Raw genomic sequence first — 23,210 nt, 5'->3', positions numbered from 1 at the left:
AGATGAGGAAGCATAAAGGATGGTCAGCTTCAGTTAGTACCACACAGGGTGAGCAGAGGGCAGAAGAAAACTTCAGGACTTGTCCTGTTCTCCTGACTCTCCTTGGCTACACAGATGTCATAGCACAAGTRAAGCAAGTGAGGGCAAAGAAGCATTTAAATTCTCTGGGTTCCTTAAGCCAAGTAGTCCTACAAAACACAAAAAATAGTGACTTCTAGTCAATGGCCCCCAAAATGCATTCAATGAACAACAGCTTCCATGTCCTTCTGTGTGCACCACGAGAGGAGTCACTGGACTGTCTAMAGCAGCAAAGAAGCTTTTTTCCTGCACCTATTTATTGTAAGATGAAAAATAAAAGACAGAGCTYGGAGAAAGCACCCTGTCACTACACACAGGGGAATTTTTAGACCACAGAGCCTCAACTACAAGAATCCCAAGTTAAAAGTATGACTGGCAACAGGCAGAGTGGGAGCTCACGACGRCTTCCTGCTGCAAAGGGCAGTTCCTGGGCAGCCTTTTGCTCCCAGGCTGGCAAGCCTTGGCCAGGCTATTCTGCAGCATCTCATCCAAAAGACCWGCAACTTGAACACTATAATAGGCATGCAAAGCACACATGGATTTTTTTTTTTTTTTTTTTTTTTTTTGGTGGTGGGAGGAGGAGGGTCCTGTGCTAGGTTACCCTTCCAAGCAGCCAGTCCTATCTGTCTTGCAACCTGSAGTTGTATCTCCGAAGTGTCTTTCACTAAGGATCTCGGTGTCATACAAACAAGTACAAAAAGATGACAAGAAAAGGGAACACAGAAAACAGTAATGAAGAGAACAAGAACAGCAGGATGACAGTGGCAAGTAAAAGAAGGGACGACAGGAAAAGAAAAGTTGCACAGCAAAACAAAGGTGAAAAAAAAAATGGTCCAACAGAGAGCAAGTCCAATAGAAAAGACCAAAGTAAAAGAGACTTGACTCTGATGCTCAAATTATGCAAAGACTTGAAATAAAAGCCTAGCACAAAGAATGACATGTTAAAGTTTTGGTGTTAAAATGTTTCTGTCAAAAATATTTATAAATAACTGCCATTTAAACTAAGATAGCAGTCACTGTCCACTGATCTCGTTACAAAGAAAACTCTTCTGTAGGAGGCATATCTATAAAGGGCATTGATGTGCTGGTAGGATGTATTTTCACTGATCCTAGCATAGGATTTCTAATCACTCACATTTCAATTTAGTTGATGAAAAATTAGCAGTTGCATGAAAATGTCTTAAAGGTGAAAAAGCCTCAAAACCTTCACCCACCTCATTTATTTAAGMTTATAGGGGGGAAAATATCCTAAAGCCTAGAGCCTACCTGATGTAGYTAAACTGCAAAATTATTGGCAAAAATTCTCAAATTAACATTCAAAGTGTCGCATACTCAAACCATCATAAAGCTAGCAGCTACAGTATGCAATACAAATTTACACACTGGTACTGAAGAGAACTACGTTTATTTCATATTGTTAGCTTGGCACACTAAAATGTTGTTTCCATTGTATTTTAMATGTCTTTTATTCATGCCTATTTTGTTTTTGCAGGTCTGTAATGTCAGCATAGTGACATGAGATTTATTACATCACTTACATCTGTGTAAGAGAAATTAATTTTAGAGTGGAAAGAGCTCTGGAATTAGCCCTGGCAATAGATTTTCACATAGGCTAAAGGTACTTGCACAGAATTCACATTAAGTGTCCATACTTGCCTTCAGTTTTGTTACAGAAATACAATTCCCTTCTCTATTTTCTACCTTTCCCATTTAAAAAAAAAAAAAAAAAAAAGTCAGTGCCATTGATCACCATTCTAAGTGTATCTGCTTTAGTGAATAAATTGTGACCCCAGTGCCCTAGACAAGGCCAGACCTGAATCACTCCTATCCAATTCCTTTAAAGTGACTCAATGTGGTTTTAAATATTTTTTAAAATACATAAGTACATAAAGTATGTTAAAATGTACTTACTTGCTCTCTCCTGAGTACTCTTTCCAAGCATCTTTTATATAATAGATTCAACATTTATTTTGAAAGATGTGAAACGCTATCAACATTATATCCTTCATGGAAACTCAGCACAACAGAAAAAAAAAATCTTCACAAGGTTACTCAGTATCTGCTAAAGGTGAATCTAACCCAAATATATTCCTTGCTCTTCTATTTCTTAATAGCAGATCAAGTAGAACATGTATTATGTATATAATTTCCAATACAAAGGAACAATATTATTCAGTAGTGTTAATATACATGACTCATTAAATACTTYAAGTGTTTTCTTGAATTACATTTTTAAATGACTCTTTTCCAAACTCTTGGAAATCACGGAATGAACTCTTAGCAAGAACTACTTTAAGATATAGTACAGCTCTCCACGAATTGTCAAGCAAGTRCAGCCGCCCTCTATTTACCTCCTTGAAATATCTACTGCTCTACTTCTGCTAATGTGTCGCTGCAGGTATGCCGTCTGCTAGACTACGCTTTCTGTGGCAAGGACAGGGTTTTCTGACATGTTCAGAGAACACTCTGGAGCATTACAGTAAAGTAAGAAGAAAAAAATCAAAGTTCAGAAGTGCAAACCCAAACTATAAAGCAGTGGGAATAGCCATGTTCAAAAAACAAACTCCAACAGTAAGTTTGGGGGATTGGCAGTTAAAACACAGCGGACCCAGCGATGCTCTCTAGATCTTAGCTATTACGTAGCATACCGACCTTGCACCAAACACCAGCCTCTCTCGCACCGAACACAGTAAAGCCACCGCAGGGTTCCCATCTCGGGGGAGGGAGGCAGGCCCGGAAACTGCCCTTTGCAGCTGCTCAAACGTGCCATACCCTCACGCGGAGCCATAGCTCGCTGACATGGCTGAGAAAGTTAAAYGCTTCTGCAGCCTTCCTCGCCACACATTGTATTGAAAGAAAATAGTCACAGAAATACAAATATTTTAACTATAGAAACTAAGTAAACTTACAGAAAAGGCAGCAGCTAGCCTCACATGCCATTCCTTTTGACTAATTTAGTTATTTGGTGGGTCTTACATATTTAGTTAGTTTTAGTTCTGAAATGCCCTTAACTACAAGCTTTCAGTGCATATATAAAGATTCATATATATATAAAGCATATATAAAGCAAGAGAAATCCTAAATATAGATTAAAAATAGATGAGGAATAATGATTATACTGCAGTACTTATATAAACCTGTGGAGAAACCATTCATCTAGTCAGTATCTCAGGAACTTGGGAAAAAAGAAAACAAGGCTTCAATCTTTTTCACTCGTTCAGCAACCGCACTGACTAGGTTCGAGGGACATACCAGCACAGCAAACACCATAGCCTCTGTTTATTTACAGACATTCCCAAAGGTTTTGCAACAGTACTATGGAAGTGAAGAAGGCACTGGGAGGAGCCCAGCAGACCACGGCCCGACAAGCCTGCGGACCGCTGAAGAGCTGCTCTGTATTACCCCGAGGGGGAGGCCTCTGCCACAGCAGTTTATACCTTTGCTTGCCGGTGCAATGCCCAAGGCAATAAACGATGCTTTCCATAATCAGCCACTGCACAAAAACTGTACTGCTATTTCCCAGTCTGCCAGTCGAGATCCATACACACACACACAGGTGGGCTGAACATTAGCCAGAACAAGGATAACAGACCATTTCTCCAATGTGCCAAATACTGCAAAAGTCTGTGTACCTGCATGTTTCTGAAACAAATTCTAGGCCATTGATTAAAATTTATCAGGATAAGACAGGCAATCCCAAACATTCACAAATCGCATCTTCAGTAACAACTGCCACTGTAAATGCTACTGCAGGACCACTAATTCCGTCTCATTCTGAGACACTCTGTCCCTGGACATTCAGGCAAACGCAGCAGAACTTGCTGCGAGAATTAGCGTACATCTTATGAGACTTTATTGATCATGCCACAGGAATGAGAAGCCTAAGGTGATAAAACTCTACAACTGTTTAATGTGTTGAGATGACACAGACTAGGTAAAGCAGTTTTAAAAGCAGAGGCATTACACTACAGTTAACTTTTTTTAAAGAGCGATTTAAGTGCAGACCTCTGTACAGATCATGAGTTTAATTACTGCATGCTTTGCCTCTGAAAATACGTTCTCAAACAGATGTTGTCACCCCAGGATGTGCACTAAATATGGTAATATAGATATTTCAAGAAAAAAAAGTCAGAAAAAACAAATGTATTTTAACCTATAGTAAGGAAGAATATATAGTACTGTGTGTTTCACTAATAATTATAATGTTCTAAAACTCTGATGCCTCATCTTACAAACTACAGCAAGTCTTTCAGGTAAAAGATGCATTTGGATGATTTTCAAAACTGTGATTTTTATTAGGTGAAATCACTTATGWACAGCATTACCTCAGATTAGAGTTTAGAACATTTGCAATATTAAATCACACAGCTTTTTGGGARTATTTAAAAGTTGGACCACACAATTTGAAGTAAAAAATGATCCAGGAAATCACACATTCTATGTCATGTCTAAGCCTCAGTGATGAACTACCTCCTTTTGCTTGCTTTCATTATGCCTCTGACCACTTCCATTTATATCCTCCATTTCTCTACTGGAAGGGACGATAAAGTTTTTCTCTCTTTTTTTTTTTTTTTTTTTTAAAAATCTTGCTTCAACCTCTGCATATTCCATCATACTCTCCCCCTATGCTGCCTCTTTTTGAAGCTGAAAAACCTTCACAGAAATTGCTTTATACCTCTGAAAATCCCTATCGCCCTTCTCTGCGCCCTTCTAGTTCTACAATATCCTCTTTAAGAGGGGGAGATCCAGACTACGTAATGCAGATGCACAGGGGCTCAGGCAGCACACTGTGGTCACCCAAGAGACCCTCAGGTGTGGGGCACAAAGCAAGCCACCGCAGAAGGCACACACCTTGCAGCTGCCCTTAGGTGCCGCGTCCTCTGCCCATGGCTCCCAGAGCCGAATCTTACTATGGAGAATCCGGTCCTGATGACCGCCGGATATTGGACTGGATGAACCAATGGCAGGCAGTTCCTCCAGTGTTGACATAAATAGGGCACAAACATGTCAAAAGAGAAGTCAACTAAAATAGAACTGTAAAGACCTAGATGTCTGCTCCCATAGCTCTTCCTCACACACAGCGGCCCGGAAACCCAGCCGGTGCTATGCAAACTGTCCAAGTTGCACAGCTTTTCATTTCTTCAGTGCTATGTAATCTTCTCAACTGAAGAATTCAAAGTGAAGCAGTGATGCAAATCAGTTATAATGCAAGAAACAATAGATTTTAGATTGGATTAAGTTGTACATGAAACTACAACTAAGTTGAAAAACAGCTAACTCCCTGTGAAGCCTTTGTAGGGTTCCTTCCTTAAGTAGGCTGATAAATAGTGAAAGCTAAACTTTTTTTAAAAAAAAAAAAAAAAAAAAGTGTCTCGGCAGAGGCAGGCGAGGGGCGGCCAGGAAAACACAGCTGCCGCCTTCATATACACCCTGCCATGTCACCGCTGGCTCTCAGCAGCGCTTGGCCTCAGAGAAACCTGCAAAACTATCCACAAGCRGCACACGGCTTCACTGCAGAGGATGTCAGTGCGACGTCTCAAAAACAAGCCAATCCCATAAAAGCCTYGTGCAGGGGGAGCTGGAGTTACCTGGAGCCTCAGTCTGCTGAACCATGTGCTAGAACCAGAGTTTTCTGTGCAGGATACGGCTCCCAAGGAAGCCTGCATTACCAATCCACACTGCATGCTGATTCTTAGATACCAACATCACATTTTTTACCTCCAGTTCAATTAAGAAATGTTCTTTTCAGTCACTTTCACATAGGTGCTTCAAGGAGCTCTTTATAACCAACACGAAAGCAGGTTCAGAGAAGAACCCAAAACAGTTATTAAAAGATCCTGTTCAAGAAGTCCTCAGCAGGAGGCGGCCGCAGGAAAGGACATTCAGGACCAGACACTAAAGGTGACCTTTAAGCAGAGAGCAGCAGGAGCCCAAGGTGCCGAGTGGGCTCGCTTTTACACACGGCCTCTAGCACGTTGCCTCCAATCCTGCAGGAGGAAAGCAATTACGTTCTGCGCTGCAGTAGCGCRCGGGGCAGTCGGCACAGCGGCAAAGGCGTGACTGTCGTGCACTGCAGCTGCTGTCCGGGGGCGCCGGCCAAGCCCCCCCGCAGCTGCCTGGAGCAGGGGCAGGAGCAGAAGCCTGCAGAGGAGTCACCAGCAAGAGAGCTCCACTTAAATAACCACCTCCGCTCGCTCTACCRTCAACGCCTTGCCATGCAGAATAGTCTTGCCAACAGATATTTTCATTCTCTTGCTACTTAATCATCTTGGGAAAAGAACTACAAAGCATTCTACCAAGATAATCCCAATTATAAATTTATAGTGTGTTTTGAGTTCTGTCACATTATTCGAAGGGTTAGTGGATGATGAAATCTGTAACAAATCATTTTAAAGTAACTGGACAAGACTATCCAGTTTACACTACTGCCTTACAGCTGARCAACTCAAGTAGAACAGTGCAAGTATATTGGTAATCTCGTAGAAAGCAAATTTCCTGAAATATTGGTAAACACACCTATACACACCTTTCAGCGTTCCCCATTGCAGGAAGAAGCCCTATGTGAATGGTTACCATTAGCTTCACTCAATATTTTCATCTCTCAAATTTACAAACAATATGTGCAACAGTGCTGGAAATGTTATAGCATGCAGGGAACCTGAAAATCACTAATGCAGAAAGTGCTCGTGCAGTGCTCCGCTGGTCTTCTGAACCTGGTGAACAGGGCTGAATCTTGCCTCTAGTCATAAAATTAATCCATTTAAAATCATAAAAGTTCTCAAATAAATAGAAAAATGAATATTTACTGTTTTAGCAATAGTGTAGGCTAGTAGGACACAGAATTTGACTTATTTTCATAGAAGCAACCCTATAAATAGCATCCCTATTTAATACCATAAACAAAAGTAAGTTTTAAAAAGCACACTAAAATTGGAACAAGATACTGCCTGCTTGCATGAAACTACATAGAAATCAACAGTCCTTCTTGATGATTAAAAAAAGAAAATTTCTGCATGAGCAGTAATCTATTACTAGTTTTGGCACTGATGCATAAAGGAAAACAGGGTAACATAATGCAGAGGTAGTGAAAGCATTTGCCTGCCCGCAAGCTATAGGCAAATATTTTTTTTGATCATATTATACAAAAGAACACATACAAAACCAGTACAAACATCTGCTATAACATGCTCCTCTGAATAGACATCAGCTTACTAAACTGTGTAACAGAACATCATTTAAACACAACTAATTCCATAGGGTGTTTTTTAGAACATTTTGAATCCTAATATTGCAGCTATGCTGTAGGAATGTCTAGAAAAAAAATAGATTTAAATCTGACTTTTTAGTTTTGAGTTGCTCCACAGACTGTTCAGTTGAACACTATGAAATCTAAATAAGATATGATCTTGAACCAGTCACTAACTTCTAAAAGGCATAATAGGTTGATGAGACAACAAAGCAGGTAGCAATTAGAAAGTATAATAAAAGTCTATATGCAATTTGTAACCAGAAACATAACAAGGACTGACCTTCCTCTGCCTCTCTACTAAGAGGGTTCTCAGCATAGGAGAAATAAGAGTGATTTTCAGACAAGTGGACATATCATAATACAGCAAGGCTGAGTCATGCCCTAACTCAGATGAGCAGAAAAACAGCGTGGAGTTCCAGTAGCAAAGGACAAACTTGTTCAGTATGTGAATTGGGATTGAGGTTATGTGAAACAAGGATAGAAGAGTAAACAGACAAAATAATAGAATATATTCTTTACAACTAGTATAATGGCCATACCATTCAGGCAACACTTGTATTAAGACCTGAAGAGGTCTTCCAGAAACTAGCACTTTCCCACTTGTGACAATAATATGCTACTTCTCAATACCTCTTAAAGAAAAGGAGACCATAAATCAGTATGCAGTAGGCAGCTGAAATAAATAGCCAAGTCATTTAACTTTTGCACAGCTCATTCATTTCTGAACAAAACCACTGGAGCAGCTATGCAAAGGACTGGAAACTCACGAGTTTCTGATTCACCACTGCCCAGCAGCGAGCGGCTGTGCCACGCACCACCAACCAAATCGACAGAGCCTCTGCACATGACCCACTGATCCTCCAAAACCTCCTCGGAGGTCCAAGATGGGCCAGGGACCACCATCTCTATCAGGAGATGCAACATCACTGTACGTTATTTTTTATACACACACATATCCCCTTAGTTATTAAGTTGTCCATCTTTTACATCCTTTTTAACTGTCTATATAGTTGTTTTCCCCTATCTACTTACAGCAGCAATACCGTTGTTAACAGATCTAACATCTCTAAACAAATTTTTTTAAAAAAAAAAAAAATAATAAAAAGCATGCAAAATCCATCAATTGGATGTCAGGGATAATGTTTACCACTCTGCGAAAGCAATAAATTGCAAATATAACGGTTAGTGATTTTACTTCATTCTGTTAATCACTACCTCTATTCAGCTGCAAATACTTTGAACTTCAATAGATTTAAAAAAAAAAACTTTGAGATGTATCTAAATGATATTTATGGTGAAACAATGCATGATTGCTACTGAAGAGTGAATTGTGAAAACAATTGGATTTGAGGTCACCAACTAAACAGGGCCCCCCCAAAAAAAAGATATAGAAAAAATCTGAAGTGACCCACCACTGTTTTCAGTTGAGAGAAATATATAATATTGCTTTCATCTGAGGTAGATTTTTTAATTTTTCAAGTTAAATATGTTTTAAAACATAACGCTGAAACAGCTACTTTTGCCTTAATATGTTCCTCTTGTTTCTTTCAGCCATAGATATTCAACAAATTCAATTCTTATTCACACTTAGCCCATGGTGACTCAAAGTCATATTTTTCAGCAAATCACATATTAAAGCAGTTTGCCCAGCTTGACTAAGGAGTTTACAACTCTAGCACTAGTATAATGTGAAAAAATCAAGCAAATATTTTGGTCTCAAGTACTACTGGTATTGTATGTCAATCAGAGGTGACKGGTGTGTTATCAGAGAAGGTCTTGCTTAAGAAAGGAGCAAGCYTTAGACCCTCAGGTCCCCTGAGAGAGAAAGATGAAACAGCTGAAAGGAAGAAATAGCATTAGAGAAGAAATTAAAGAGGAAACATGCACTAGAGGGAGAAGCATCCCCCATAAAACAAACAAAATAACACAGTCATTCTTGTTTTGCACAGGGACAGGCTTACAAGACCAAGCATATGGAAAAGTGAAAACAGAGACACAATAACGGCTGGAAAAAGAATATGTGTGAACTTAAGATGTATAATGAATATTTACATGATTTTTCCATCTAAAAATAATTTTTGCCACTACAAAAGTGAATATAGTTGTTAGAAGCACAGAAGAGTGGGCCAGACTTTACAATGAGAAACTTAAATAATGGAAAGCATGGCTGCAACTAAAAAACTAAGCAAAAGCCACATCCTTCCAAGCAGCATCTCTAATTTCTAAAAGGGCACATGAGGAAAATTATTCTGAAGTTATGAAGRAATCAGTACAGAAGTCAAAAATTGTTGATCTGGATTCAGTTCTCTTAAGTATTGCACCGCAAACGAACATTTAAATGAATGAACCATTTAAACAATGGTTTACATGAGACATTGAAAGTTGCTCTAGGACTTCAACTGACACAAACACACAAGTATCAGGCTGATTTTTGTTGTTAGTAGGATGAACGTCACAAAAATTATTCTTCAAATACATATGCTCTGTTAAACCAGGAACTGTTTGAAAAAGATTAATTTGGCCCCATCATTGCAGCAGAGCTAAGAGAATTTTTAAAAAATGAACTCTAAATAAATGGTAATACTGAACTGCTTCAGGGAGAGGAAAGGGGAGAAATGACGTGAGCAAACAAGAGAGCAGGGGTCTGTTCACAGGACAGTTACTGACCACTTCTGCCTTACAGCGCCTTCAATTACAGAACACCTACAGACTCCAGCGCAGCAGCCCGTTAGATACTGCCTCCTGTGCTGCTTGCAAATCCTGTGCATCGCACCAGGCCCTATTCCTGTGATGGAGAGGAAGCAAGYAAGCAAGAGCTTAGCCAGAGAAAAGGCAAATAAGATCTCCAACTACTTTCTGCTGTTTATTTTCCTCAGCAGCCCCTCATCTCCAGCCTGGGAAGCAGAAGACAGGCTGTCATGGGTAGGACMGAGAGCAGCCCTGGAGAACAGCTCGCAGCACAAGGCTGTGGTGCCACGAGTGCGTGTTGTAGCGGAGCTCTTATTTTCTGCCCTGCAAGCACCCATAATCAATTTGAGAAAGAAACCGGTGCAAAGTTACTATCATTTCCATCCCCATCTGCTCCCTCAGAACACAACCCCCACGAAAAAATTGCTCAAACACTGCTGAGCTGGCAAAAATCTCCCATGCTTGACAGGAAGGGTAGGAATGAAGCAATTCTGACTTAAAAGAGGGCAAGTTTTCAGTGGCAGTGGMTGATTCACCCTGGAGATTCCTGGCCCGAGTTTTTGTTCTCATCACTCCCCACCAGAAAAATCTGCCTCTTCACTTGTACCAAACATCAAAGCAATTTAGGGGACACATTCAGGTAYGCTGGAAATTTCTGGCCACCACAGGAAGGAATCAGAAATTTTTAAAACAATAACAAAAGTAAAGCAATCACCACTTATGAAAAGCGGTTGCTGAAAAGCAGCAAGTTTGACTCAAGCTCTGCATGGTCCCTTGGTGGCTCCTATGGGCAGGGCTTCGAGGAGAGCCCTCCTGCCTTGCACTCTCACCTGCGCCGGAAACCGCTTCCAGGAGATGCCGTCCCACCTACGCACGGAATGGCTTTCAGAGAGAGAGGAGGCCAACAGCAACAGGGAAGGGAAAATAGCTGAAAGGAAGAACTAGCATCAGGAAAGAAAGTAAAAAGGAAACAGATGCTCCAGGGTGGGCAGGGGGGGAGAAAGGGGTAGGCAAAGGCAAATGAAAAACGTAAAAGTAAYTTTGTCCAGAATCAGGAGAGAGAGAGTGTAGAACAAACTGCCAAAACCGAGATGAGTAAAAATGAGGGAGAAGTAGAGACACAGGAAAGGGGAAAAAATAATAATAATAGTCCCAAATCCCAGACCTGTCAGAGTAATACCTCTTACTAATCACAGAGCAGTCTGGGTTTCTGGGCACATCAGATAAGATCAAACTATCTGAGCAAAGGCAGAAAAATATAAGAAATTGAAAATACTGAAGACAGAATAGCTGACATAAATGAAATATCCCACAGAAATTTCAAAATGTTTCCATTTCAAATCAAGATGAAAGGCATGTTTAGATTCATTAAACTTTAAAATCACTTTATCAAAACATTGGTTTTTGAGGTCAAACTCTAACGATAGTCAGCATGGAACAGGAAGAACTAAATAAYACATTTCATTTCCAAATAGCTTAAACAACACCCTCCTTCCCCCAAAGAATGGTATTCCTGCAAAACCCTTTGAGGACTAGTTTTCTTAGAGAACTGTTCCACACAAGTTTTAAAAACAATGTTTAATACAATCACTATTCTTCATCAGAAAGAAAAGATACATCACTCAGAGTCAAATAAACAGGTTTGCAATATGTAGCCCCATAATTAAACTTTACAGCCATATCTGGGGTCTTGCATGCTGGACTTCAAATTTTGAAAATACTCTTTTGAAAATACTCTGTTGTCCCATAGCATACAAATGGCAACAGAGTTCTCAGCCAGAAAGATCAAGTCCTTAGTTAATACAACAGCCATAGTCAAAAGACTCGCACAGAAAAACCCCATCGCAACGTCAGGTCTGCCTCGAAGAGCTCTAGAGCCTCTGTTCACTGCTGATCACAAGCATCATGAATTCACAGCCATCATCGTACTGCTGGAGAAATGATCTACTCCTCAGACCCCTTCTTAGTCAGGCGTGCTAAGCCACCTCTGATAAGAGATGAAAATACACTCTCTCTCATTGTTCTTTTTTTTTTTTTTAATAGCAGTTGCTTTCTTATGTTTCTTCCACTGACTATGGTGAACAATTATCATAAAATTCCTTCAAAATCCAAGAATACTATGTCATTGTAACTGGGAATCCTACACACAACTACAAGAGACCATCTTTTCACACTAGGTATTTCTAAGGGCAATGCCAGAGTACATTTCACTTTACATGTGCTATTAGTATAGCTTTGCACTCTTGAAATAGTGTGAGGTGCTATGGGGCTAACAAGCTACAAAAACCTAAATTCTCAGAAAAGAGAACACAGACCATATAAATTAACTGGATTCCCTGAGGATCCATAAATCTGAGCAATTATAGCTCAGAACACACAACAAATGTGAAATATGCCCCAGTCAGCGGCTTAGGTGCTTCCTAGCCTGCAATATGAGCAGCCCCTCCATCTCCAGCATGGCTCGGCTGTTTTTACATTGCCCCCCCCAACACTACATCTGCAATCTGCTGCAAATTGCCCTGGTCCTGTCAGCAAAGGCTTGCATCTCAGCGAATCGATTTACCAGGGTCTTCCATAGAAAGGGAAATCTATAGTACTCCAATACAACTACAGAGGCACTCTAACAGGATTACTGGAGTCACTTCCATAATGCTTCATAAAGCCTGCGACAGCACAGAGATGTTAGCTACCAGCATTTTCTAAGGCACAGTCCTTCTGACCAACAATATTGCTCAAAGACATCACTAAGAACAAGAAATGTGGAATTAATCACAGCTTTGATAACAAAGGTTGCCATCTGTTCAGCTTGCTTTATAGTGAAATGRGTGGCCTCAGCAGTCCACAAGAGAAGATGCATCACCCTATTCAGCGGYGTCAGTCAAAACAGCAAAATGAATGAACACAGACCCTGAATTACTTTCTCATGACTACTTGCAGTAATTCAGGTCAAGGCACAGTGGTGGGGCAGCCTGGGTAAATTTACACTGCCCTCTCTTTGATGGATAGAAAGAGGAGCAGGACCTAAGGGAGGCAGACAAAATGCTAAGCAGAAGAGCTCAGATAAATCCCGACCACGACTCCCTGCTTCTCAAAAACCTCTGCTTCCTCCTGGCCTTTCCACCACCTTAACCCATCGATGTCACCCAAGCAATTTGCTCAAGCACAAAAACCCTTTTCAAACACTTGTTCAAAATCCTTTGCCTACTTTTATCCCTTACTCCCATCCACAGTACATATACATGCCTGTGAAGGACCAGTGAAGTCTTTAATCTAATCTCCACATTTTAAAATGCTCTAGCAATTCCCTAAAAGCAAATAACCCTGACAGGACACATCCATGTCCCCCAAATGTCCTCTGGTCCAGGTTAAATTTGGGAAGCCTGGTAGAATGTAAGTGATCTACCACAAGTTAGACAAAAAGAAAGGTAGGTGGKGGGGTGAAAGAGCACTGATTGGGAATTTTCAACAATATTTAGAAACAAAAGAAACTTCCCAGGGAAGTAGGGGATACAACATGAAATATGGCATCAGTTTGTGTCCTGACACAGAAGGTAAAGGGTCAAAAGAAAGTAAAACTTCAACATTTCCTCACAACTTGGTTTGTGATTTTTCATAGAACGGTAAGGTTGGAAGGGAGYTCTGGAGGTCATCTAGTCCAACCCTCAGCATAGCCCATATAGGGATTGAACCCATGACCTTGGCATTAGCAGCACCACGCTCTAACCAACTGAGCTAAACCTGCTTAATTTAGCAAAATTAGAGCTGCATCGCAGCATAACCAGGTTTTCAAAATAACTGCCTAAATATGTTAGATTTTTCAAAACTTGGCAGAAATTCCTCTTCAACCAACCAGGCAGCAGGGGACCAAGAGCCAAAAGGCCACAGATGCAACGGYGCTAAGGAGAGTCCTGATCTTGCAGTCTCAAGGACTGCAGGAAAGTCCTTGCAGGAAAGTGGGTTAGAGAAAAAAAAGTAACAATTTAAGTATTTTCTCAGGTGTTTCCCAATTTCCACTTGTTCTCTGGAAAAAAAAGAAGCTCACAGCCTGAGCTAAATGCTACAGGTATGAATAAGATGATGAGCATTTTCCTCGAGTTACAGTTCAAATGACAGAACCATTATCACCTACCCTCATCCAGAGACGCAAAAATCTGCCTGGTACATTAACATAACCACAGAGTAGCCCTCCCCCTACCTTTAGCCACCTCAGTATTAGAATCAGATACAGTATTTATTCACGTATTTTGAGGAATTCAGAGGGTAAATGGCTATACCCARCCTAACTCCAGCCAAAGGTGCAAAAACTGACAACCACGAGCAGGTCCGCTCCCAGACCCACTCTGTGTGTAGGGCTCCCCAGACACATCCAGGAGCWGGTAGCAAACTCCCATGCCCATGTGCCCTGCTGTGCACACAACCGTATGGAGGGCTCCCTGTAAAGGTCAGGGCAAGGGTGCGTACRCATTGGCTACAGCACACGGGGACAACGACTAAGAGGAGGGCCACAGCACGCGGACCTCCAGTGCCACCGTACATAGCCATACACACAGCACACAGGCAACTCTGGATGCCACAGGTGCCACAACAGATAAGTAAAACTTCATGACACGCATCAGCGCTGAAACATCCAGATGTGTAACTGAAGTCAGTACTAAGATGAAAAAAGACTCCAAAAAAAGATTATAGTATCGCATTTCAGCAACAGCAGTAAAGACAAGTCAGTCAAGGTATTGAGCTGCCTAGCTAAAACTGCTGGTTCTGCAAAAGACAAAAAAAGCAYAGGCACAGCAGAAGTAAGAATACCTGTACCTCAGGAGAAATCTCTTCTCTCCACTAAAGAAATCACCAAGTAAGTTTACCTTCTACAGTATTAATATATTGGAGTGTGGACAAACAACGTAAGAAGAATGTTTTATCATCAAACAGCCCGTAAGACAGAGAAGTGAAGCTGCTCTGACACTCGTTTTCAAAGGCCCAGCCCTAATGACTCTGCCTTGGTTGACTATAAGGCTGCTTTTCCTGTTGAAGGCAAATGAGACATCAACCAATGGTACACAGCGTTGTAAGTATGGATTATACAATGCAGTCTTATATAACCCACAAATAGGTAAATTCGATGGTATCAGAGATTAAAGTGCATATTTGAGGTTTCTGGAAGTATGAATCATCTTGTCTCATCAGTTAAAAATATGCTTTAAAAAACACTTCATGTTTTGGTCTTTTAGATCAAATATTTCATTATAGAAGCAGTGACAAATAAACATTTTGTTTGTTTCTGCTAGGCAATCATACCATATTCCTTACATAGTTTTAAATGATTTTCAACAGACCTCTAAGGGATAGATCTAGTGAAAAATGGCAAATCAACCAAAGACTTACTAAACAAATATCATTATAAAATAAAATTATGATTGAAAGTAAAGGTCATTTATGAGCAAAAAGTTTTAATTGACCCAACAAGACTTAGTGGTAGAAGAAGAAAGCTGAATTCCATAGGGGTATTTTAAATTCATTTTCCCAATTACATTATTTCATATCTGTAGTTCTGCAAAAGTACTTCAAATACTTTAAGGGTGTCTTCAAAAAAAATTGCTATAATATCACTATATTACATAACTTGTCTGCAGATCCAAAACATGAAATCTCAAAGAATCATATAGCCTATTAATAGCCCTTCAGCTTTCCAGGTTACTAAGATGTTCAAGATTGACATTCAGTATAGGATGAAAGTGTCACTTGACTGATATTTTTCTAAAAGATAATCTTCTCATTTGACATATTGAATTGGAGTCAACAACATCCACAGATCTGAGAGAAAAAACTTCTTCCTAAATATAARAAGTCAAAACCTTACTATTAAGATGCCAGGTTAGATTCTGTTTTACATATTTGAAGTCTTATCATTTTATATATTTTAAGTCTTATCAAATAGCCAGAATTTCACAATGCTGAAAATCATGTGTTTGGCTTGTCAAAATRAGAGAAAAGAAAAGGCAACTCCAGATGATACTGGTTAAACTGGAATGCATAGAAATAAAAGTTTAATAGCCAATCTACAAAGTATATATCAATTTGCACTTCTCTTTATGAAATAATGTTATGGAATATTATTCAATAATATGGAAGTCCTGCTGTTTTGGAACAACAGAAAGGAGTATAAAAATTGAAGGCTGTCTTTTTTTTTTTTTTTTTGTGGGTGAGGGGGATTGTTTTCTTTTTAAGAATCCCAGATAAAATTTTAGTATGGGGGGGGTGGGAAGTAGCTCAAAAACTGACCCCATACAAGGAATCAAATAATAAATTTGAAGAAGATGAAACTGTGAATGATCTAATAAAATAACGTATCTCCCTCTGTACTCAAATACCTACACAATGCAGGGCATGAGCTAGAATTTCCTTGCTTCTGAAGGGCCACAACACACTCCCAAGACTGAGTTTGAAATCCCATCTTTCTGGAGATGCTACAGAAGCGGAAATCGGAGCACACTCCAGCCTTTCCTTGCAGGGAAAGGCACCTGTCCTAGTCCCCCTGGGTCAGCTGCTGGCAAGATGTCCTCAGCTCTCCATTGAGTCAACATCACCTCAGCAAAACAAAACAGCTTTTTTCATGCCTTCAATTTCCTTCCCTGCCCATCTCCGTTTTATCATTATCAAATCCTACTCCTGCAAGTCTTCTCTCCATGTCTCTCACCATCACATCAGCTGTTGCTCCCAGATAATCCCTCCTCCCCATCGCCTTTGCCACTCAAGCCTCATCTTGGCTAGGCCAYCCCTGTATTTCCTTTTTAATCCTTGCAGACACTCTTCTGATCTTTGAAAGAGATGGGGAAAGATTAAGTTGGGAAATCTCAGATCTTTCATCTTTCCATTGTACCAGTGTACTGTACTAAAGCACCCCAATGCCAAATGCTGCAACCTACTAATTAACCTCCCAGATACTGTAGCCCCAAGTCGGTGTGTTATAACAGAGATTCACCGACACGCCATCACCACAGGATAACACCACTATCACTAAAGAACATGAGATACTCGAGACTGAGTTTCTGTATTCATCTCAGGATAAATCCTAAGTAATTTTTCCTGCTCATCTCTCTAAATCCCAGTGCAACTCACTTGCTGACACGCTTTCCAATCYATCTCCCAACTTCTCCTGACCATTCTCTAGCTCACACTTGTTTCTTTGAATTATTTCCTCCTACTTCTTACGATTTCTCTTTCCCAGTGAGCATTTCATTCTTTTCTTCTTGTAAGCATTCCTTCAATTTGCTGCTATCGCAGCTCTCCCACCTTTGCCAGCCAAAGATCAGAAAATAACTTGACTTCTCCCACACAGCACAGCAGCGCACAGTGGGTGGACATCAATTTAAATTATCCGCTGCTGGCATACACTACAGCCTCTGTCAGAAACCAGTGCTGACATTTTTTTCTGTTAACGCATTATAAAACATCCAGCACACTAAAACTTTGTGCAGGAGGTGACATTTGAGACGATTCTTAGCCAGACGCACATGCTGAATTTAAAAGCTATATGCTAAATACAGCATGCAAAACAAGATATTACAACCACATCTTTCTTTTTTTCCATCAAAATAATCAACGTGAATCATACTTGGAAAATGACAATGACTTTCTTACTGTTATTTTCACTATCTTCTTAAGGTAAGAAGAATTACCTACAAAAACTAGGTCACTACTTTCTTTTGTCTGTTGCTTTTCTTAGCACAATATGTAAAGCTCAAGTTAAAGTTTTGCTTTTTTGTTCAAAATATTTTATAAAGTCCAATGTTGGCAAACACATATACATGTGGTTATGCAGCTTTCATTTACATTAATCATGGGAATAAGGTTGAGTGTGGGACAGTGGATTAAAGTACCAGAAAATAAGCAAAAAGATCAAAAAGTCTGAAAAAAGCTCAAGTTTGAAACTAGCTATATTAAGTATATAGTCCATTTTGAATGTAATTGTAAAAATTAGTCTTTTGAATATATTTCCTTTCCACATACTAATATTAAATCATTTCCCAAACTTTTGTCCAAGCCCCCCAGAAGTTTTGTATTTAAGAAAAACTTAATCTAAATGTATCTTTGTGGTACTTCCTTAATTCAGTAATGTAGAGGCTAACATAACACACAAACACAGAATAAGAGTTATTTTGCACACCAGCTCTCTCTTCAAAACCTCGCTGCCCAAGTGTAATAGCATACTAACGCTCTGAGTCCTGGGAACAGCCACAAGCTTTTATTTTCTCATTTATCTCCTATGGTACCTCCTAAGGGTGCAAGCATAAATCACGCACAGAGTTCAGCAAATCCACTTCCACCACTTCTCTTTTAGACACGGATGTACACGCTGATAGCACGCTGAGTCAAGAGCCGAATCCCGTTTCCTCCTTTGCAGAGCCGCCCGACACCCCAGYGTCCGACGGGCACTTCCAGGCTCCTGTCCCGAGGAGAAATGAGGCAGAGGGGATGCAGAAGGCACAGCCAGCCTGCAGCGGTGGGATGCACGCTCACAGCCTTCGGGGCACAAGATTACAGTTACCATTTGTGGGGGATGGGAAAGCACTGAGCATAGGGCAGGATCAGAGGAAATGGAGAGGCATCTCTCTCTCTCAACACACCCACATCCTGAGGCTACCCAATACCACTGTAATCAAAAAAATAAAAATAAACTGCTCAAAAGCTCCGTTGCCATAGCAAATTAAAATGTGAATGACAAAGATAATGAACTTCCTTGGACTGAGGTGGTCATACCAAAAAAACAGCTCTCAAAATTTAGAAACGTTTGAACTTTTAACATAAAGTGAGTGATGTTTTGTTTAATATTAGGCCAATAGGAAATAGGGGGGTTATATTTAATCTATGTCAACATCCCCTTTAGTAAACTCCCATGCCAGTATTGCATCAAGTGCAGTTTTCCTGTTTAGCAATCTCTCATAAGTTAACTGAATGCCTTGTACAAACTATTTCAGAACTAGTTTGCAATGTATTAAAGATAAAAAGATAAGCATTGTACAGATGACATCTTATAAAAATCCATAGTAATCCATTGGTTTAGATTGTGTATTTCTGGCGATAAATTATATAAATTCTTGTATRWTTAAAATTAAACATTTAGGATTAAYGCACTTTGTTATGGATCATTTCTATTTTTATTATTTCCACCAGTCTACGTTAGCCAAGAAAGGGCAGCATACAAGGAAAGTGAATTGCTACACCGAAGGGCTGCGCCAGAGCAGGTTGATCCTAAGCTGCACTGTTACATCCTCTCATCGCACTGCTGACAGTCAGGTCCTGGCGCGATGCCTGGGGGACACCACGCAACGCAAAGGCCCTCCAGGAAAAGCCCCGCAGCGCACCCATCACCTTCCCTCTCCCAGCTCCTGTCCTAGTAGCTACAACGGTTAACATTTCTTCAGAGAGAGCTTTACAGAAGCTAGAAAGAGCACTTATTACCAATCCTTTAGTCTAAAGCAGACATCAGACTCCCCCTCCAACTGCTTTCAAAAAACAAGACACTATCTGATCTGCTTCAGAATTTCTTTTTCTGATTGAACACATAGTGAATGAAAATGATGTGACCAGCTCYCAGAAAGCTTAAACTCACAAAGTTTAAGCAATGAAGTATTTCGGGACCTTGACCTAGCAGCTCTTACTGGAGTCAACGTTGTCATCAGTCACAGTGCAGAAAACCTAGTTGTGAAAGTCCCTGAACTTAATAGTTTCCAATCTCACACAGGGCTCATATGTAATTTTTTGCACAGGAGCTAGCGCTGAGGCACGCCAAACAGGAGCCGGGCAGCATTCAACTGGTGACCTGCAGCTGAGAGATTCATTMGCAAAGCATCAATATTGGTAGTGCTTTACATATGTATGTTTTATACTTTTGTGTCTGTGGCTCACTTTCCAGAAAGTGTAGCTGCCTGATTCAGCTTCTGCTCTTCAAAGGACAACCTCCATTAACCAATCATAAATAATGTCACAGAAAAGTACAGGTGATAATAGCACAACAGTCAAATAGCTTCTAAATCCAGCATTTTGCAATATAAAACCTACTTTCTTACAAATGCATTTTTATCTCCAAAGAGAAAGGTTGAATCCACAATCTCAGGATACAYAAAGCAGGTCACTTCCACCTCCCTGATAAGAGCAGCTGCAACACCAGGCATGGTGCTGGCGGTCGGGAAGACGAGTCATTGCCTGCAGACCCCAGCTGGAGCCCCCGCAGCCAGGGAGCGGGCCTTTGCACTGCAGGGCTGGCCAACACGGCTCTCCATTTCTGTCCCTGCTCCACTGACAGCAATGCAATTCCACACCCGCTTGGCTCCTACACCATGGCCARGCATGGGATCTCCAGCACAAAGCAGTACGTGAAGCAGCAGCGTCCATCACAATCCCTCCACGCTTCTGCTGTAACTTGTACCAGGGTACAACAGCCTACTGAGCTGAGTAACAGGCATCCCATCTGCCACACTGCAAACGTGCAATGAAAGGAAGAGATCTCTCTCGTATCGGTGGCCCAGCACCTATTCCTAGATCTGCCCKAGGCATGTCTTACTTTCCTTTCCTTTGACACTGGTGAACTGATACTAGCCGCCAAGACATAAAAACTTGGATCACAGAAAAAAAAGTCTAGCAAGGGTCAGCAGAAGAAAGAGTCAAGACTAAAAATCATACGGTCTACCTGCCGTTAGGCTACAGGACCATTTGCAGAGTATTCATCCACCCTTCTCATTCTCTGGTTTTATTGCTCAAAAATTGTGCAGTAAGAGTTCTCTGAGCCTTCATAAGATTTTGCAGTGGAAAACAAAAATCAGGAGCATGGAGTACAAGAACTGTAGCTTGATTTTAACAGCAGACAGGCAAGGGCCACATTAAGTTCAAACAGTTCAGCCAACACTATGGACACGACTGCAAATTTGAGTGGACTAAAAACAAAACARAAAAACAGAAARGCAGACCCTTCACATCCTCACACCAGATCCACTTCTGGCAATTACTCCCTACCTCCTATGTCTATCAYGTGCTGATAAATGACTATCTCATAAGAGGAGAGTCAGCTAGTGTTTTCACAAGACATGGAGATTTTTAGGATACGGGAACTATACTAGCTTACTGACAAGCTTTATTCTGACAGAACTGACAATGTTGAGCTCAGTTCTCCAGATTCCAAGTAGCTTTCCCAAAATTCATCAACATCAAGCCTCTGAGACTTCAGCACAAGTTACTGCTAAGTGCTCTAAAATCTTAACAACAAACAACTACAAGCAACTTAAAGAATTCAAACTCACTGCATGTTTAACAAGTTTCAGAAATTTTCACAGAATGATTCTTTCCAGTAGGAAGTATCTTCTCTACGAGTATTCATTTAAACTCACAGAGGCTCAGTAAGATGGCCAAATCTTGATCTCTCAGAAGGCAAAGGTAGTATCACCAGTAAATTTAATGCTACACACATTAAGCCATTGTCAGTATTGATTCAGCAGCAGTTCCCCTCATTTTCAAGAGTTTGGTGAAYGCAAGGCAGGGCAGAAATGCACTGCAGAGGGTGGTCTCCAGGATCTGGACCCTGGAGAGCAAGTTCATGAGGCACAGAGCTGACACAGAAAAGAGGAGGCATTTGCCACCTCTGTGAAACAATTCTGCTATCTATACTATACACACACAAACYTAAGTACAATATATGCATTGTAAATAATCTAAGATCTAAAATTATAACCCAGAGTTCAAGTGTACAGACAGTAATAAATATGAWTCTGAAAGGCTCTCACACCTGTTCTGAACGAGACATAAATACATATCAAAATGTTCTACTATCAGACAGGAGTCTGCCAGAGCTTTAATTCATCAAAAACAAAACCAAGCGACACTGGTTCAGACAAGTTACACATATCTCTAATTAAAGTTAATTAGKTACCTGTCCAGAAAACACTGTGTAATATCATGACACCTTCCCCATTCATTARAAATAATATATTTACATACTTTTTAACCACTAGGAGTACTGCAGAAACCATTCCCCACAGCTGACACGTAAATTGTTTACAACTCTGCAAGCTAACCTAAAAAAGGGGCATTTTGGACACTGACTAGAGTRAAGCTCTAAACCAGGGCTCTTCCACAGTTCAAGCGGTGCAGAAAACATGCGAGCCCCGTCAAAGGCTGCGYGCCCTCCGGACCTCCCCGTCACCCCGCCGAACTTCACCTCTGCGTGGACGGTTCAAGCCAACGCTGAGGCATGGCAGGGTATCTTTCACACCGCTCAAGTCTAGCGCAACGGTTGGGCTGAGACATAACCGATTTTTTTTTCTCCTTCACCCTTCCCCTTTTGCATCCTTGGCTTACAGAAAACGTCTTGCTGGCAGTAAAATGCAGTTGTCAAAAAAGGGGAAATTAAAAAGAAAGAAAATAACCGACTCAGTGAGTAGTTACGGAGGAAGAACCTTCCTCCCAAGGGTATCATCTACTGCCATTTTTCGCCAAAGACCACGAACGGCAATTTTAGCGCCGGTGAATCCACGGGGGAGCTACCCGACGGGAACGGGCACCGGCGCGGCGGGGCCCGGCGCGGAGCCGCCCCTCGCCCAGCCGCCCCGGGAGACGACTCACTGCCTAGAAAAACTTAAAGAGTTATTTCAAAGGAGGTCTTATCCGAGAAGAAAAATATGCTTTTTCTAAGGAGTTAAATACACAAGAATCTGGAGGAAAATATATTTTTTAAAAAAGGTTAAAATACTACAGGGAACCGAGGAGGCTGCCGAGGAGGCGGTAACGGGCATTCACCGCCCCGCCCGGCCTCCGGCCCGGGACCGCGCGGTCCGCAGCGCGGCCAGGCGCGGAGCGCGGCCACCGCCGCCCCTTCCCGCGGCCTCCCGGCTGCCCCGCCGCGCCGCGCCGCGCCCCGCCGCACCTGGGACATCTGGGGGCGCAGGTTGATCTCCTTGAGGTTGATGGAGTGGCTGCGCAGGTTGTTGAGGAGCTGGCAGAGCAGCACGCCGTCGCGCAGCGTCTGCGCCAGGTCGAACACCTGCGCCGTGTCCCAGGTGACGCGGTGGTTGGGCGGCAGCACCTTGCAGCTGATGAGCCACTGCCCGCACTGCTTCCAGGGCTCCATCCCGAGGCGGCGGCGGCGGCGGCGCCCGGCTCCCCGCTGCCGGCTCCTGGCTCCCCGCGGCGGGCCCGCGCCGCCGCCTCC

The 23,210-nt window shown here is 41.5% G+C and overlaps 1 protein-coding gene across 1 annotated transcript in view; it reads right to left on the bottom strand.

Moving 5' to 3' along the window:
* Window positions 1-23,171, bottom strand: part of VAV3 (vav guanine nucleotide exchange factor 3) — a 169,471-nt gene extending 146,300 nt beyond the window's left edge. The window contains exon 1 of the mRNA XM_085299070.1: window positions 22,926-23,171. Within this exon, the coding sequence (XP_085155196.1) occupies window positions 22,926-23,129 (204 nt within the window). The 5' untranslated portion in view covers window positions 23,130-23,171. The remainder of the gene's footprint in view (window positions 1-22,925) is intronic.
* Between the last annotated feature and the right edge of the window lie 39 nt (window positions 23,172-23,210).

The sequence above is a fragment of the Rhea americana genome, unplaced genomic scaffold (genome assembly GCF_003343005.1).
Source record: "Rhea americana isolate MKP2758 unplaced genomic scaffold, rheAme1 scaffold_144, whole genome shotgun sequence".
Classification (NCBI taxonomy): domain Eukaryota; kingdom Metazoa; phylum Chordata; class Aves; order Rheiformes; family Rheidae; genus Rhea; species Rhea americana.
Note: the sequence above shows the minus strand (reverse complement) of the source record. Positions and strands in the feature narration are given on the sequence as shown.